Source organism: Cavia porcellus, unplaced genomic scaffold (assembly GCF_034190915.1).
Source record: "Cavia porcellus strain 051 isolate PalLab524CR breed Dunkin Hartley unplaced genomic scaffold, mCavPor4.1 scaffold_13, whole genome shotgun sequence".
In the NCBI taxonomy this organism is placed as follows: Eukaryota; Metazoa; Chordata; class Mammalia; order Rodentia; family Caviidae; genus Cavia; species Cavia porcellus.
In genome coordinates this window covers 33,495,842-33,514,918 of record NW_026947496.1, presented here as the reverse complement: position 1 = coordinate 33,514,918, position 19,077 = coordinate 33,495,842, and the positions used below count along the sequence as shown (strand labels likewise).

The 19,077-nt window shown below is 44.5% G+C and overlaps 1 protein-coding gene across 2 annotated transcripts in view; it reads right to left on the bottom strand.

Annotated features, from left to right (window-relative positions):
• Kcnk1 (potassium two pore domain channel subfamily K member 1) overlaps positions 1-15,053 on the bottom strand; it is a 39,960-nt gene extending 24,907 nt beyond the window's left edge. Inside the window, exons 1-2 of one of the 2 annotated variants that reach the window (XM_063259669.1) lie at positions 4,300-4,949; positions 3,889-4,024 (exon numbers count right to left, since the gene is read on the bottom strand). In XM_063259669.1, coding sequence (XP_063115739.1) covers positions 3,889-4,024; positions 4,300-4,455 — 292 coding nt within the window. In that variant the 5' untranslated portion in view covers positions 4,456-4,949. 2 annotated transcript variants of the gene reach the window in all.
• Positions 15,054-19,077: the final 4,024 nt, after the last annotated feature.

The window sequence follows — 19,077 nt, the reverse complement described above, 5'->3', positions numbered from 1 at the left end:
GGCCAACCCAAGCTACATAGTGAGCTCAAGGCCAGCCTGTAGGACACAGTAAGACCTTGCCTCAAGAAGATCAAGAATTAAAATACAAACAAACAAAAGAACAAAACCCCAGGTCTTTCTGTCTTTCTCCTGCCCTTCTTGCCTAATGACTAGATATGGATTCTTTTACAGTGCTTGCTCCTCAGCTCAGAGACAGGGGACCACAGAGGTCTCCAAGCAGACTTTTCCCATAAATTTACCTTTCCACAGCTTTCTGGACTTCACAGCCCAGGTCATCTTTGTCTTAGTCCTGGAATTTCCCTAAAATGTATTGCTCTTGGCTGAACTACTATTTAAGGGGAGTCTTTCAGCCACAGCATGGCGTGACCTTACTCTTGTGAGATACGCACTGCACACTCAGTAAACTTGGTGCTTTTTCTCTTCTTAACTTACTTACTGCTATAGGAATCTGTCTCAGATACCAACTTATGATGGCTGGGGAAATTCCATCTTCCTCTCCTTTATTCTGGAGACTCAAGTTGGACTTTCTGAAACACCTCACTTGTTCTGGAACCTACAGTACAGAAGCCAGTGTAGCTCCAATGCAGACATCCTCCTGGACCTGTTCACCTGCCTTTCTCACTACCTGTGATGCCTCTACCTTAATCATGCACTCGGCTGGCTTCGTTACTAACTCTAAATCTTGATACAAACATCATGTACTCAGAGAAGCTCACCTATATCACTCTATATGAAATACCTACATTTCCCTCAATGTAAACCTTGTATCTCCCCCTTCATTATTTTATATTTCTTTAAGCAATTAGTTTAGAAAACATTGCTTTTTAAATTTTACCTACTTAAAATGATTATGATCATTCCTTCCTTCTAGAAGGTATATTCTATGGCAAGAATTTTTGGGTATTTTGCTTTCTGATGCTTTTCAGCACCTAAAAACACAGCAGTGCCAAAGTGTATTTATGCAAGTACAAAATGATATAACAAATGGATGAGTTTTATTTGGCAAAAGCAAATGTTAGCACTTTGATTAAATATATATATATATATATATATATATATGCACACACACACGTATGTTTTGATGGCTCATTGACATGTTATTCTTTGGTCATATGTAGAGTATCCCAACATGAAATAAAAAATAAGCCATGTGATATCCTTCTGCCTTTAACCTTTCATTTTTATTAAACCATTCAAAAGTATGAAAAGCAAACAAAAATCTGATGGCCTTGGGGACAGCCTCCATGTTTCCCTTTGGAGAAAGGTGATACCTGCTATCTGTATTTCATAAGTCAAAATTTATGCATGCCCTGAATAAACACTAAATATGGCTTTTGTTGTATAATCAAACATCATTCCTTAACCAGGTGTGGCGGCACATGCCTGTAACCCCAATTCTCAGGAGACTGAGGCAGAGAACGCAGCAAGTTCGAGGCCAGCCTGAACTACACAGCGAGACTGTCTCAAAAAGCAACAAAACCAAATATCATTCCTTACTGAGCTGAGCCTTATCCTTCATCAGGACACACTGGCCAACTGAGTAATTCAACCAGGTCTCTGTTGCTCCCAAGAGGTGATCCTGGCTTCCTTCTACCTTTCACTGTGTAACTCTAAGGATGTGCAGCACGTGATCCTGTGGCACACTCCTCCCTAGTAATTATCACTTAGAATATGGTAAGTATTTCCTCTTACAGTCGTTACTGGGAAGTGCCTCTTACAGTCACTATGTGCACTGACCCTTAGAGAGACAGCATTCTCTGACCTCTGCTTCTACTTCACACATTGCCATGTGTTAGCTGGCTTCTTGCCACTCTTAACAAATACCTGAAGTCATCAACTTACAGAGAAGAAAGGTTTATTTTGGCTCATAGTATTGGAGGTGTCAGTCCCTGGTCAGTTGTGCAGCACATCACGGTGGGAACGTGTGGCAGGGCACTGCTTACCTTAAGGATGGGAAGCAAAAGAGGGGAAGAGACCAGGCAAGGTGCTTCAAGGGTACTCCACCACCAGCAACCCGAAGACCTCCTGCTGGCCCATCACCCCCAACAACACTACGCTGGGAACCAAGCCTTAGAGGATGTTTCAGATCAAACCATGGCAGCCACCAAGCTCTGCTGACCCAAAGAGTATTCAGCCTGTTGGAGCTTGTAGATCTGAGTCCTGGTACTGCCGCCGCCAACTGCTTCACATTAAAAGAAATACTTATATTTTCTACCCTCATTTCACAGGTGCCGAGCAGGTTATCCATGAAGGTCTGCCCTGTTATCCATGTTAGCAATCCAAGGAAGTAATGTTAGTTTGAAAACCTGAAAAGCCACACCCAAATGTAAATATTCTTACTTTGCATGTCTATTTCTTCTTATCCTCTTACTTCATTCACTGTCATTACCAAGCACCTGTCTTCATAATACCTTGCATCCAGTTAATGATTAGTGAATAAATGGACCAACCGCCTCTTTGTGGGTCTAGAAGTACACTAACTGCCTGTTTCTTACACCAAAGACTAGAATGGTTCTCCTCTGGCTCTAACCATATAGCACTTCCTTTTTAAATCACTTGTATTTCTTATCACCTCCTTTAAAACCTCCAACCCCAAACAGAAACAGAACAATATAGAACTTTGTTTGGTTTTTTGAAACAGGGTTGTGCTTTGTACTTCAGGCTGGCCTTGAGTATACTATGTAGCCCAAGCTGATCTCAAACTCATGGTAATCCTCCTGTCTCAGCCTCCCAAATGCTGGAATTATAGATATGCACCAATACACCTGGCTGGTGTAGAATTTTAGACATTAGAAACTATCAAAACTTGTCTCCTCAGAGTGTGTCTAAATATTAAGTATGCTCAATACACTATATAATAATATGAAAATAAATAATATTTTTCAGGGCTAGGGGTTTAGCTCAGTGGCATAAGCACCTGCCTTGCAAGCAGGCGGTCATGTGTCCAATCCCTGGTACCGATAATAATAACAATAATAATAATAGTTTTCAGGTTAAGACTAATCAAATTAGTAGAATTTTATTCTTCAACAGAGAATAGGGCTACAAATTCTTACAAAGCTGGCACTTCAAGGACTATAATAAAATCAAGTATTCTTTGATTCAAGAATATTTTTTGAATCCCTAAGGAAAGCAGGCATTTTTATTGGGCTATTGACATGTCCTAGCTATATTATGCTAATCAAGTTTATGTGGACATGCTGACCTACATGGCAAGGCCCCGGAGAAAAACCACACATCACACACTTCATGGACTTTCTTCTAAAAATGCTAATGTGGAGGGTCCAGGATATAGCTCAATGGCATAAGTACCTGCCTGGAAAACGCAAAGTTGTGAGTCTGATTCCTGGTACCAATAAATAAATAAAATAAAAATGCTAACATGTACATATGTTTTTACATATTCTATTTCATTCCTGTCAGAAAGAGGAAAGCTTTAAGCCCATCTCCTAGGAAACTGGGTTCCTAAGGGTCATAGAAGGACCAGGTACCACTTGTGACTTCATTTCTACCCATCCCCCAGGACCTCACTGCTATTTCTAGATATTCAATCATCAGCCATCAATACAACGTCCATGGAAATGTCACGCAGTACCACACCCAAGTTCACCAAGCCTCTTTCAAAGAGGTCCCTCTATTAAAGGCCTCAGAGCAAGGCCTAGCAGAGAGCCCCAAGCATCCCCAAGACTCAAGACCTGGGAGACAGCTTCAGACCACCTCTGATGATGCAATTATGGTCTGCTAGCAATGGTCTTTAAGACAGACAATGGCTTAAGCCATGGGAAACTCCCAAAACTAAGTGCTGACAGCTGAACTGTGGACAAACCTAGCAAGAAAAACTGAAATTGGGTTGTGATGTGGGCTCCTGAAAAGAAGTACAAAACTCACCACATGATGCCCAGTTGTTCTCTCTGGTTTCCCCCCTTCTCATTTGCTTCCTGGGTATCACGTGGTGAGATTTCTTCCGCCATGCTCTTCCGCCATGATGCCCTGCCTTGAAGCCAGTCAACCACGGACTAAATACCTTGAACAACAAGCCAAATTAAATTCCTCCTCCTTTAATTTATAAGCATCAGCTACTTTGTCCCAGCAACAGAAAAGCAACCAGCAACAGTTACTACAATTGAGCAGAAATGTTTTCTCTAGAAATAATCTATGAACCTCACTTTTCATGACATCACCCTGGACTGTCTTTCATTAGTACATGTTTTTGCAGTATATAAAGATTATAATTATCGTGAGGAGTTAGTTACATGTACATCTTACTTCTTTTTACTTCCTCGTCCCTTTCACACTGACCTCACTTGTGGCCATGTGACCCAACACCATCCTTCTCGGAGCAGGAGACATCAGGGAGGGAGCACTGTGTGCGGGATGACGGCCAGGGGCCAAGACAGGAGAGGTGGCAGATGAGACTACAGACATGAGCCCAACCACCACGGGTCTAGAACACATAGTCCGGGCACAGTGAGAAAAAGTAACAACACACAAATCCTCGTTCCAAGAGGCAAAGAAGGAAGTCTTGGTGTGTAAGTCCAGTGTGTCTGCTTAGCCTCTCTCAGGTCCCTGCTACAAGTGACAGGCATCTGGCCAGAGAACTAGCACGGGTTCAGGTTCCCTTCCACCCACTCTGACCTGAAATTTGCTCTCTTCTTTTCCTCCCTTCTTTGTTGTGAAGTGTTCATTTTTTTCTTTCTTCCTGTCTTTGCTGGCTTGGTTTCTAAGAATCAGTTGCTTCGCAGAGGCGGGTGACAGCTCACTCGCTCACACAGTGGCCCCCTTCCTGGGCTATGGGGGGGCAGGAGCATCTCATCATTCACAGCAAGGCACATCTGCAGGACCCGCACCATGCTGTCTTCCAGGCTGGCATGCCAGGCCCTGGTGGCTGGAGAGGAGATGCCTCGGCTGGCTCAGCTGCCAGCGAGAACCCCTCTGCTGAACCCCTCTGCCTCTGCACGGCATGGAGGCTGTTTTAAAGCAGCCTCCCTGGCTTCTTTAATTAACTCAATCCGCCCAACCACAGGCTTTAAATAATTGAGTGCCTTGGTAACCAGTGTTCAAGCACTTGAAGAACTGCAGTTGCAAGTACATTCTAGCCTTTTAATTCTAGTTAAAAACATTCCACTCTCCCTCTTATAGCTCACAAGCTTAGGTGACACCAAAACCCGTATTTGTGAAAAGAAAAAAGGTGCTTAGGTCATTGGCAATGGGAGGGAGTCAAATTTACACGAAGGGGCTCCGGATTCGTTCACACTATCAACCAGGAAACTGAAAAGCAAAAGGAAAAGATAGGTCAATGTTCACAGGTGACTTCTTGTGAGTCACGTGATGATTCCCAAGTATTACAATCTGTAAAACTGTACACGTGTCAGCTGAAAGCTGAGATACTGTTAATGCTTGGATCTCCTACAGGAAAAAATATTTGTATGTCTTTTTAAAAACAGAAACCACCTAGATTCACTCCAAACTAACTTGATTCATATTCACTATTGCTCAAAAATGTGCTAAAGATACTTAGCTTTTGTTCTTTGATCAAATGCTAAATAGACTATGGTTAAAGTTATAAAATACAAAACAAATGCTTCTGCTCTTTTTTTTTTCTTTTTAGTTTTCCCACAGTCTTATATAATATTAAATTAGAAAATAGCACTATGGTCTAGATGTTCTTCCTTAGCATGAAAATTGAAATATTTAAAACTATGTGAAACTGTATTCCTCAAATGGCAGCTTGCATCAAGAGCACTTATACTTTTAATATGAAACTCCTTTTTCCTACGTATTTACAGGGTAATCTGAAAACACAGTGAATGTTTAAATTAAAAAATACTGCTCCAGAACTGTTTCAGAGAATAGCAAGATGGATGAATTGGATAAGTACATTGAAAAAGGGAAAGAATACTCAAAGGGGATTAATGGCAATGTGTCCTTTACTGTAACAAAATGTTTTAAGCCTTCAGCCTCTGTAATCAGATAACTGATGCCAGTGACGCAACTTGAAATCGTGACACTCTGTACAGAGACACTGTCGCCCTGCTCCCAGTGAGGCTGTCATAACACCCCATCAGAGCAAGCACAAGCCTGCTATGACCCCTGCTTCTCCCAGGTCAGCAGACCCAGAGCCCAGCACACCCAGAGCCCAACACCAGCCCTGCCATCCACAGCCTGTGCCTGGCCACAAAACATCTGCAGAAAGGAGTTCCCCCGCCAGGGGCCTGGCCCAGAAGCCTTGTGGTCGCTCGTGAACACTTGCCTTCTGACAATTCACATCCACCCCATCAGCCAGCCTGACAGCTCTGCTGCCAGTAGAGGCCTGCATCTGACCACAGCTCACACTTCCTGCCTCTCCCCACTCTGAGCCACCAGGCCTTTAGGCTCTCTTCTTTCACCCCCGCCATCAGGCACCTGCCAGGGCAAACCTGCTGAAACAGTGCCTCAGATGGGGACAACTCTCACTGACCTGCAAGCACTTCCCTCCTCACTCAGAGGAAGCCCCCTGCACTTCCGCGGCCTGGAAGACGTGCAAAACCATCTGCCCTCCTACCTCCACTGCACTCTCCTCAGCTCACGCCACAGGGACCTTTTGGCTGTGCTGCCAATTTGGACTGCTCTTCTAGGACAAGTCTCCCATCCCATGAAGTCTTTATGTGCCATTCTCAGGAAGCCCAGAAAATATTCTGATTGGAGGCTGAAATCCTGGAGGCCACATGGTCAAGGTACCCTCACACATGTCCCTGGGTTTCTACGGAGAAACACAGACCACATCTAATGTACTGGGCGCTCTGCCTGCTCTCCTCATGACTGTGCCCTCCCCACAACCCAGCACACTGCCACACCCAGGGACAGGTGTCATCTCTTTCATGCACTGTGATATCCCCAAATGCTCAAATGCTGAGTGTTCTAAATGGGAACAAAGGAATCTGTTCCCTCTTCAGATGGCAGGGCTCTGCCACAGTACATGGAGCACATATCACTCTTTCCTATGAATAACTTCTTTAAGTCTTTAGCAATTTGGGCCTCTGTTTTCTTGGCCAGTCAATCAAATGATAAAATGACATCTTTAGGACCATCTTCATTTAAAAAAAAAAAGAGGCAGACAGGTAAGGGAAGGAATGTTCTTGGGCTGCCCTTCTGAGCATCCACTGGGTGCCAACTATGCTAAGTAAGGCTGATTGTTCACCATCCTCCAGGACAGCCCTCTGGGGGGTCAGATTTGACAGCAAGGAGCTTCACTAAGAGGTGACAAGCACTTAATATAAGGATGGAATATTGCCACATTCTGTGGCATGAAAAGTGTTACAGGGAACAGCAGGCAAAGGATAAATACTTGAAAGAATGAACAGGAAGTAAGGAAAGGTCTGGAGGATGAAGCTGGGCAGAACCAGCATCTCAGCAGGCCTGGCTACTGTTTGCGCCTAGCTTGGGGAGCCTCTCAGGAGAGAGGACACATGTCATTCTGCATTTCTCCTATCACACTCCGCTCTCACATGCATTTGTACTAACAACCCCCTTCAGATTACACTGCAGACCCAACAGTGAAACCAGACCCTGAATCAACCTCAAGAGACCTCAACAATGAAAGAGCAGGTGAAGGCACTGACACTCGGATAAGCAACTGAGCTTGGGTTACGAGCCCAACAAAGCATTAACATGGGCAGAATGTTAAAGCTGGAACCTGCAGTCCTAATTTCCACTGTGCACTCACTCAGAGGCCATCACTGTTTTGTTTTTCTGTCTTCTGAATCTACCTACCACCATGCTATGAACCTGCAATACCTGGTCCAAGAGTCGCCTGGGAGCCTTCCTTCTAAAGTCCTTCCTGATACTAATGACTCCCCCACGGAGCCTTCGAGGCAGGCTTTTATGTAAAAGGAACTCAGCCCCTCTTGGAACAGCTAATGCAGAAAGGAATCAAGCAGACAGTAGCAAATTTAAAAATCACTGTTGATGTCTAGCATAAGCCAGTTAATCTCATCAACACAATAATTGAGTTTATTTTGCAAACTAAAGAATGAATTATGAATATCACTAGAAAATAAAAGACAAGCTTATCAGTCTGACTCAGGGTCAGAAAGGGAATCACAAGGTCCTTTCTGGAACACACACCCACACCTCAGGATGGCCCCTTCACCTCCTGCCTTTCTTCTTACCTAAGATCTGGGCCAGAGTCTTGAAAGTGCTTCTGAAAGAGTCTATCAACGTTGAGGACCACGTAAAAACCAAGGGTCCACCCGGAATGGACAAAGAAAGAACCAAACTGAATCCAAGACAGGGACAGGGCATGCGAGCAAAGAAAACATCTAAAAGCCACAAGCTTCCTACTACTGAGGTGACCTTTATCTCATTTCAGAATAGGTGATGTGAGTACAGCACACTCAGACACATTCAGCACGTCGGTACTCCGCAGATTTGGCTCTATCTGGCACCACCAGGTGTTTGAGAATGAAACCCAAAGCATGACTATGACTGTGCCAAAGGCCTTCCGTGCAGAAGGCTCATCAGTTCCTGAACTCAGTCTTGCAGTAAGTCAGGGCATTTGGGACTGTACAAGCTCAGACCGCATATGCCTTTTCCTCTCTGTGGACCACAGAATTTGCCCACACACATCAGGGCGGAGACAAAAGATGATCTGCGTCTCAGAATTCCCCTTAGGTACATGGTACAAGGGAAGAGTCTACCCTCAATAATATTTACACTTCTGCCATGAAAAGCAGACACAGTATCAACAGTGTGATCCAATGTTGTAAAACTGGGAAACAGAAAGTGTGTGGTTTAGGAGGAAAACACAAATTCTTTAAAATACTGAAAAACCAGTATTGTACAATAGGCACGGAGGGCTCACACAATGCAAACACTAAATCTCTACTGTCATTGCCATAACTGGGTGCAAATGCTTCTATTAAAAAAAATGCTTCTATAATCAATTCCTCTGCCTTACCACAGTATTGTTAATGATTCAAGAAATAAACAATTATATTGAGTTCTGTCCTACTCAGGTCCAATGTTTTAGACATTTTTTTTCAACAGTAAAATTAAAAAATTCTATTTCTATTATATTGTATTGTATTGTATTTATGTTTGGTACCAGGAATCAAACTTATAACCTTTCATTTTCCAGGCAGGTGCTGTGCTGCTGAGCTATATCCCTGGCCCAAAATTCTATTTCTTACCCTCTTTTTCCCTCATACCACTAAACAAGTTACTAAGTTATCTCTTGCTTCTTTTGCTAGATCTGCCATAACAAAATACCACACACTAGGCAACTCCAACAACAGAAATTTGTTTTCTCACCATTCTGGAGGCTGAAGATTTAAGATCAAGGTGTTGATAGTTTTTTCTGAGGCCTCTCTTTAACCAGAAGGTGGCCACTTTTGTGTGTTGGTTGTGAGTACTGGGGACTTAACTCAGAGCTTCCACACTGAGTTACATTTCTGACACTTTCTATTTTTTAAAAAAAAATTTTTTTTGAGAAACATTCTTCCTTAAATTGCCCAGATGGAACTCGAATTTGCAATTCTTCTGCCTCGGCCTCCCAATTGAATCTCGTCTTTAAAATCCTTTTCTCCAAATATAGTCACAGCCGAACGTACTGAGATTAGGACTTTAATATAAGAAATTCTGAGAGACAGAATGCAGCTCATTTCAGCTCTTCGACACCCAGGTCCCCCATAAAGCTCAAATCTTAGGTCAGGTGCACTGGTGCCAGGTCAAGGCAATGTCATTTCTAACTGTGACAAGCAGAGAAGCCACTTAGCCTGCACCTGCTTCCACCTGTGAGGCAAGAATGGGGTGGCTGCACCTCATCAGTGCTTGCATAGATAGACAATAGTGTGAGTACAAACAGCCTGCACACAAAAAGGATGCAGGACACACACTTTTAACTATCATTTTAGTGCACGCCTATAATCCCAGCACTCTGGGAGATGAGACAGAAGGGTTACAAATTCAAGCCTAAGCTGAGCAATTTAGCATCGTAGCAAGACCATATGTCAAAATAAAACATGAAGAAGGGCTGGAGATGTAGCTCAGTGTGAAGACCAGGGCTTACCACCACACAACACACACAAAAACAATGGTATCATTTTAATTTTGTGGTTTTTTCAGATATTAGTCTTTTCATCACTTGTGACAGGTTTGCCTTTAGCAGTGTCATTAGGCAGCTGGAGGCTCAAAAATCAGCTAATTCAATTTATGGAAGTATATGTAAACGCTCTCAACAGAGACCAAAGGCCTGAGATGAAAGTGTACACACTTCAGCATGAGCTGTTTTCTGGTCTGCAGTCACTCTGCTGATTTCTTTTTGCTGTTATTTCTACTTCAGATCTAATGATTACTGTGCATTTGAGAAAAGGAAATCTTAATGGGAACAGCTTTCTCACTCCAAAAAAAATTACAAAGCAGTATCATAGATTTGCCTGAAAATTAGTGACATCCTGTAAAATCTACCCAGTTATTAGAAGCGGTGGGTGGCGGTGCCAGGAATTCCTATGTGGTACCCGCATAAGCAATGATATGAGGATATAGAGAGGCTGAGCTGTCTCACTGAAAGTTTGCTGAAGGAACAAGGGCACGAGGGACTATACCCAGTGTTCCTTCTAAGCACTGTTCTAAAGCAGGCCTCAGCACAATTCAGAAATCAGTATTTTAGGTTGTGTGACCATATTGGTCTCTATCACCACTACTGTACTCAATCCTGCCACTGTAGCCTCAAAGCAGCTGTGAATGACACACGAATGAATAGACACGGCTTTAGGCCAAAAACTTCTTGTGGACCATGAAATGTGATTGTCATACAAGTTTAATGTGTCGGGGCTGGGGACTTAGCTCAGCGGCATAAGCGCCTGCCTTGTAAGCAGGCAGTTGTGAGTTCGATCCCTGGTACTGATAAAAAGGAAAAAGACAAAAAAAAAAAAAAAAAAAAAAAAGTTTAATGTGTCAGGAAATGTGATTTCCTCTCTAATCATTTGAAAATATAAAAACAATTTGTAGCTCAAGTCATACAAAAATAGCAAAAATAGGTAGGTGGTAGCCAGATCAAGCCCAGTAGCTGATGCTTGCTCTATTCTAAACACTCCATAAATACATACGTGTTGATGGTAATAGCACCTTTCTCTTCTTGGCAACCATTTCAAAGTTACAGATCAATCTAGCACATCCATAATCCCTTTCCCACCTTCGATTTTTAAAGAAAAAACTACCAATGCTTCAGTAGCTCCTGACTAGACTAAATCAAAGACCACTGCAAACAAACCCCAATAAGTTCCTGTAAGTAAGAGTTTTAATATATCACTTTACAAACAGGAACAAACCTAAAGAAAGGCACCATGGCTGCAAATGATGCAAACACAGAAAGCTGGAAGCTGTCCCATAGATCCCACATTTACAAAGCAGCAAAGTATGGCATTAGCTTATGTATCTCATATAAATACAAAAACTGCCTTTTACCAAACCTCTAGGACAGAGCTATGGCCTTGCTTGGATGTATTAAGAATGAAGCAAACTCACAGGAAACCTCACACATGGTCCTCAAGAATGAGTGGCTTGGCTCAAAGTTGTAGATGGCTCCTGAAGACAACATTAGTAAAATTACCTCTTATTCCCCAAGAGTTACTTAGTCCTTGGTTGGGGGAAGCCACAGTATAAAAGCTGTACGGGAACTACATGTTCTTCCTTTATTGTTGTACCTTCTTTCCCTCTGTTAACTCTTTTTCCATTCTCACAAGATTCCCATATGAGGGTCCCTATGTCTTTCTTGAATCAAGGGTGATGGAGTCCAGGACAGGATACCTCAAAATATGGCACCATGACATTTAAGAACACAACAGAAGCAGAAAAGCCTTTATCCTCTCTCCTCGCTGCTCTTCCCTGAAAGAGGCCATGCATTACTCTCTGACCTTCCTTTAAAGAACCCATGTCATACCCAGAGGAAAGGCATGTCCTCATTCATTGCTGAAGGCTCCTGTGTCACACAAAACTCATACTAAGTACATGAGTCTGCTTTTCTTTCATCAACCTGTCTTTTATTGTGATGACTCAGCCATAAACCCTGTAATGGGGGAGGCAAAAAAACACCTACACTTTCCTATAAACGGAAGTAAAAGAGATGTTTGTTTGCTAGAAAGAACTTGGAGTCTTTGGCAAGTAGAGAATGAAGAGAACATTCCTGCATCAAGCCAACCTAAGGTTTCTTCCAGAAAGACCATGAAGCCCGGTGTGGTGGCTCACGCCTGTAATCCCAGCACTCGGGAGGCTGAGGCAGGAGGATCGTTGCGAGTTCGAGACCAGCATAGGCTACAAAGTGAGCTCAAGGCCAGCCTGAACTGCACAGCGAGACCCTGTCTCAAAAAGACAAAAACAAACAAACAAACAAGAAAAAAAAAGAGCATGAAGACTACCCAGCAGTTTCTTCCAGAAACAAACTTGGGCTTTTTAAACTAAGAAAAGCCTGACACAAATGTGTTCATAAACCTGTATTACAGTGATGACTGTCAAGAACAGTATTTTTGTGATGCCTATCATTAGTGTTCCAGACAAACCTGAGTGACTGTACCAATTAACTGGCTGCCAATTAACTCAGTGATTGTAGTCAACATGGCTAGAAAAGTTGAAAAGAGCACATGACTAGTATCTACCTGAAAGAGGAGCAACTGCGATTAGAGTTGTCCAATATTCATCCAGGAAATATTTTTCTAGGAACAAACTATCCCAGCTTTAATATAAAAACTGTTTGCCCTTCTGCCACAGAACCAGTTCTGAAGCCACAAGGGATATCAAATGCCTAATAATGGCTCAGTGCAAAACTAACAGAGGAGTGCCTTTGACTCAGAATGGTTTTATTCATAACAGGAGTTCACTGATCTGCTAGTTTTACAAACCAAGAAGCACCTTTTCATTAGGCTTATCCCTAAGTGCCCCTTGCACTGATTTCCTAAATGAACCCTTGTTTTGCATGAATCCAGACTTTCTTAGGAACTACAATGCAATCTGAATACCAATAATAAAACGTCTATCCCTACCCCCTTTTAAAAGGAACTATAATCTTTCCTAATTAAAGAAGGCCTCCTCAAATCTTGGATAAACTAACTTGACATTTAATTAAGTACATATGAGAAGAGCAAATATGTTCTTCATAACATCTCTCATTCCTGTCTTGACTTTTAAGTACCAATCATGAGCCGATCATCACTCTCCAAAATGTTTACCCAAACCCTAAGACCGGTCAGCGGTAGCCCAGTGAAAATAGATCTGTGAAGAATGAATGATCCTCACTTTAGCACAAACATAATCTGAAAAGAGAAGCAAGATGACAGCTGGCTTATCTGAATAGAATGAGAAAGACAATGGAGACAGTACTTGCTTAAATAAAAACTACAGTAACAATAGCAAAGGGACAGACGTTCTCTGAAAAGTGAGAGAACAGGTTTGTCTTGTTTAGGGTTATATAGAACACAGTTTTTTAAAGATCAAAATACAGGCCAGAATTCTAGTGCTGATTATTTCAGGATAAACTTACATCAGTGTAGTAATTCACCCCAGCCTTTGGTGGGATCTGCTATTACTCATGGAATAGCTGCCAGAGCAATCAAGTGGATGGATACAGCCCAAGGTGATTACCAACAAATAAAGCCTGGGAGGTGCTGAGGGTGTGGAGAGGAAGCAAAGAGTCACACGGGTGAGGCTGATTCACCTGTGTTGGTGGGAGAGCCTGTTACTAAGTGTTCCCAGCAGGGAAACCACACGACCCAGTTTCTCAGACTTCACTGCTAACTAGGAAGTGTGACCTTGCTCAAGCCAAAATGGATAGTTCAAAGATTGAAGTCTCCTGAATAAAAAAAAAAAGGACCGTGTTGAACAACCTTTGAGATTTTTTTCCCCAGTGTCTGAACACCTGTTAATCTCTCGAGCCAAGCCTGTGCATCTAAGTTAGACATGCGTGGGAAAATACGGCCTTTTTGCTCTAATCCACCACGGTGTGGGCACCCGAATGGATCTGCATTCCCCGCGCCTGCGGGCGGGCGCCACTCAGTTTCCGAGCGCCCTGCGGGAGGTAGCACTCCAAAGTTGACGGCTAGCCATGCACACCTGAAGTTGAAATACAGTAACTGCTGAATCAAGGTGCCCTACTCTGATCATAGGCATTGGGATGCTACTCTTACCCCCACCTCTTACTTTGAAAAGGAACCTGACCTTCTTGCGGGCTCAGAGGTCACAAGAGTGAGGTCACTGAGTAAGGGGCCTCCAAGCCGCCTTCAAGGTACAAAACAGCTGAATATCTACGCGAGCTGAAATACACAGTCTGGAAGGTGACTCGTTAAGGTGTCATTATTCTGCGGCTTGGGACGCTAGGCTGGGTCAGGAGGAAGGTGCGCGCACCCCCGGTGCCCTGAATAGTTCCATCACCCTCGATGGTCAGAATGCTACTGATTCACCAGACGGCCTGGCTTAGGGTGTCCGGCACAAGGAACCAGCCGCTGCAGCCTGTGTGGCCACTCGAGGAGACCACTTCCCAAGAGCTGTGGGCGGCGGCACCCAAGTGGTACCCGGTGGTCACCCGGTGGCTTCCGGCTCCCCCCCGGTCGCCGCAGAGGGAGGGGGAGGAGGAGGGACGGGGTCCGAGGCCCGGCACCGCGGCGAGGGTGGGGGTTGGGTTGGGGACGGGGCGCCGTGGGGACACAGGTGAGGGGGTGGAGACCGCTGGTACCTGTAGTGGACAGTACGGTGCTGGCGAAGAAGAGCGCCGAGGTGAAGTCCCAGTTCCAGTTGCCCGAGGCGTTGCTGAGCACCGACACGCCGTAGTTGCTGGCCTCCAGCACCCGGCCCAGGAACTGCTCGAGCTGCGGCTCCGACAGGCACTCGTGCTCCTCCAGGAAGCGCCGCTTCAGCTTGCGCAGCTCCTGGCGCAGCAGGTCCTCGTAGGGAAGCTCCACGGAGGAGAAGACCACGGCGCCGAAGACCAGGTAGAGCAGGTAGCCGAGCACCAGCAGGCCGAAGCACCAGGCCGAGCGGTGCCGCTCCACCAGGCGCACGCACGAGCTGCCGGCCAGGGACTGCAGCATCTTCCCCGCCACGGCCGCTGCCAAGGCCGCCAGGCCCGCGCCGCAGCCCGGCCGAGCGCGGCCCGCCGCCCCGCCGCCGCCGCTGACCACGGTTAGCCGGCTCCCGCGACGCCCTGTGCTGTCTTTTCCTGTTTCCTTGCAATATAAAAACCCAGATGATGTGGCGGTGACGTGGGCGCCAGCTCAGGTAACCGAGAGCCGCCAGAGACCGCGCGCAAACTTGGCGGAGCGAGCAGGGGGCCGGGCCTGGCTGGGCGCACCGCGACGCCCCCGCCTCCGCGGCTCCCTCCACCTCCCTGCGCCCCGCCGGGCGGCCCGGGCGCGCGCCTGTGTCCCTGAGCGCGCGCGCGTGAGCGGCTGCCACTCGCTGGCAGTCCCGGCCCCCGGCAGCCTTACTCATGTTCCCCAACTATTTCCGCCGAATCCAAGCCCGGTGGCAAAATCCTCACCGCATTCTTCTGCCGGTGATCGCAGTGAAAATACCAGAACCTCAGGCACAGAAAGACACCTTGAAGTTTCCTCTGATCACCTCTCCTTCCCTAGGACGGGCATGTCACAGAGTTTTAGAGTTGTTTCTAACTGCTAAATTTTTTTTTTAAATTTTAAAGTGACCTCATTTTATGACAAAGTCCCAACAAGCCGATTGCCAAAAGTGTGCTTCTTGTGTACTTCTTTGGAAATGTCAAGGAGGGTAGGGTCCCTAGCCATCTAATGCGGACAAGGGTAAAAACTGGCGCGCTGTTTTTGGAAAGCAGCTTGGCTATTATCTTTCAAGAATCTTAAAAGGAGAAACCGTCAGTATTTAGAGTAAGGAGATCAGGGAGAGGGAGAAGGGAACGTAATGAAGTGGATGGGATGGAAGTATATATGCATGTATAAATATGCCACAGTGAATCCCATTCCATATAATTAATATGCACTAATACAAACATGTGCCCTGACTCAGTGATTTCTCGTAGGGAAAAAATATTGAGAGATAAAGATTAATGCACAAGGTTGCATACGTATTTTTATCATATGCATATGTACCTCTGAATATACATATGTATGATGTACATATGTATATGAAATAATCAAGAACATCCTATACGTTCCAAAATAGTGGAATGGCTATTATGTCATGATTTCTCAACATCTTAGATGGCCCATAACTTTTAAGGTTGTGTTTGAAGACATAAGCAAAACTGTATAGACCCATAAGTATGTAAAATATTTGTATTTTGCAAAACAAAACTGTAGGTATATAAGAGATTCACTGCGTGAATCTCTAGAGTAGACCGTGGGTGATAGTATAGTACACAGGTGACTTTCATTTCTTCTGTGTGTTTTGTATTTCTCAAATTTTCCACTATAGACATATTTTTGTAATCATATTTTGAAATATATTAAAAATACAGTTGAAAGTCAGGCATGGTGGTGCACCCCTGTAATCCCAGCATTTGGGCTGAGGCAGATGGATCACTGCAAGTTCAAGACCAACCTGGGCTGCAAAGTGAGCCCAAGGCCAGCATGAACCACATAGCAAGACCCTGTTCCAAAAAGACCTAAAAAAAAAAAGAAAAAGAAAAAAAAAAAAAACAATTGAGTTGTACAGTTTTTTAGAACAATAACTTGGCAGAACATCTGCTACATACTGAAATTCAAAAAGCATATTTTTTTTATTTTCATAAAATGCTCATAAAAATGTTTAGCACACACAGTGCCCTCCACCCCAAGTTCTGGGGATAGAACCAAGGGTCTTCCAAGGCCAGGGCTATTACATTCCTAGCTCCTTTTCACCCACTTTAAGACAGAGTCTCAGTTATCCAGGCTGACCTTCAACTTGCTACTTCAGCCTCCAGAGTTCCTAAGATCATCAGTGGTTTTTAAATTTCAGAAATAATCTCACTTCTTACTTTACTCAGAAGACAAAGCGTCCCTCCACGTTACCTTGCTGTGCTATGGAAAATAGTGCATGGCAAAGCTGGCTGGGGAACTGGCAGAACCTGTTTATTACAAGATCCTAGGGCAATGCAGGGACCCTACATGTAGAACCCTAGGAGCTCCCACAAGATGTGGGCTGCATAAAAAGAGCCAACATTAGGGAAGGATTATCATGTATGAGTTTGTGTGGTAGTCCATGCAGCATCTGAACATCGAGCATGATTTTACTTTTGCTTTTAACTTTTTTTTCTCTTTGTTCAGCCCAAGTTCACACTGCAGAGCTCGTTTCTTCCATATCTCTTTATCCCACACTTTTCAAATAAACTTGTTGGCCCTGTTATTGGCTTGGCTTGTCCAATTCCTTGTTCGAGGCAAGAAGGACCTAGAATATTTTGCTAGGCAAGCCATTTCTAAAGAAACCACCCTATAACATCTGAACTTCAAAATTGCCTCATTTCTTCTCACTTTTGAGAAAAAAAAATGTTCCCTTACTTTTCAAGGTGATGCCATTAGACCACCACCATGAGTCCTTTGACCAACAGGAACACTAGCCATCAGCCAATGGTCAGTTCTGAGAACCAAGCCCTCTTTCCTGCTCTTTGCTCCTCCCTCAGGTCACCATAGGTCTCCATCTTACACTGGCCTCTGTGCATATCACCAGACTCTGCTTACTCCACCCTGGCTCTGATCTTTTCTGATGTGACCTGCTGGGCCCTCTGTTCCTGAGCCCACCTGTCAGAGTCCACTTGCCATTGCAGAATTTCTTCTGTCTCTGCTCACAGGCTCCTGCTGCTCCACAGCCACGAACATCAACATCACAGTGTAGGTTCTGTCCTCAGCACTGGCTTGCATGCCAACCTTATCCAAGAAACCTCCTGTACCCACCAGGATGACATTTTTACTTCCTCCCCATGTCAGTCTGGGGGCACTAATGTACAGGTTTGGTGAGTCATCACACACTCAAGTGCACATGGTAGCTTTTGAAACTTAGTTCTTGCTGTTCCTGTCATTAGAAGGCAAGGTTTGCATCCTCATCTTTGAAACTGGGTGACCTGTATCTACTTTAACCCACAGAGCAGATGAGAGATGACACTAGGTGGTTTCTAAGGCTAAGTCATGAAAGAACTGCAGCTACCTATCTTGGTCACAAAACAGTCTTTTCTTGTAGGCCAGAACCCTGGCAGAAAGGCCATGTGTCTCAGGTGACAGTCCAGTTGAGCCCAACCTCTGACCATCCTCACTGAGCAGAGACAGTAGTGTTGTGGCCACCAGGTGCTCTATCTCTGCCCATATCCCCCTAGGCTAGACACATCTCCCAGTAGAGCTCTACCTGCATCAGGATATACAATCAAATTGTTGTTTTCAATCAATAACTGAGAATAGTTTATTCCACAATAATAGACTACTAGATTGACATGCATCTAGACTATGCTGAACTTCAAATATAACTTCATTGGAAGTTATTCTGGGATGAATTTGCCATTCTTTCTCTTCGCTTCGCTAGCTGAGACTGTGCTCCAGTTCTGTTACAACTGGGCCAAGGACACTAGATACTCCCTGAGATGTATCTTATCCAGAGATTACAAGGAGAAACTGGAAACCTCGTGGGAGTGGTCTGTTGGGGCCCAGGTCTGTCCTTCAGGATGAAATCCATTGATTGGACCTTGCAGGATGTGAAAATGAGGGTTGGGAAGGCTTCCCGGCTCTGGATATTGGAACTGCATGTATCCTAGTGAAGAAGACAGGTTATTTCCTTTCCTCATCCTGGCCCACTCATCTGCACAGATCTCTGTCTTCAAGTCAGTTAGCAACCTCAGGATTGAGGTTTTTTTTTTTCTCTTTCTATTGAAACATTTACCCCAGTGGTTTGTATGTGCCTCACTAGCTACTTTCTTTCTGTCTTTGTTTCATGAAGTTAAGGGGTCACAAAAACTGGCATCTCTGCCTCTTGGTCCTCCGTCTTTACACTTCTTAGAAGAGAATGGACTACAGATGGAAGCTCAGAGGGGACTAAAAGGGACTGGGAGGGTATAAAGAGGAGAAAGGGTGGTGTCTGTGTTCCCCCAATGGATATAACTTATCAACAGGTAATGTCTTGGTT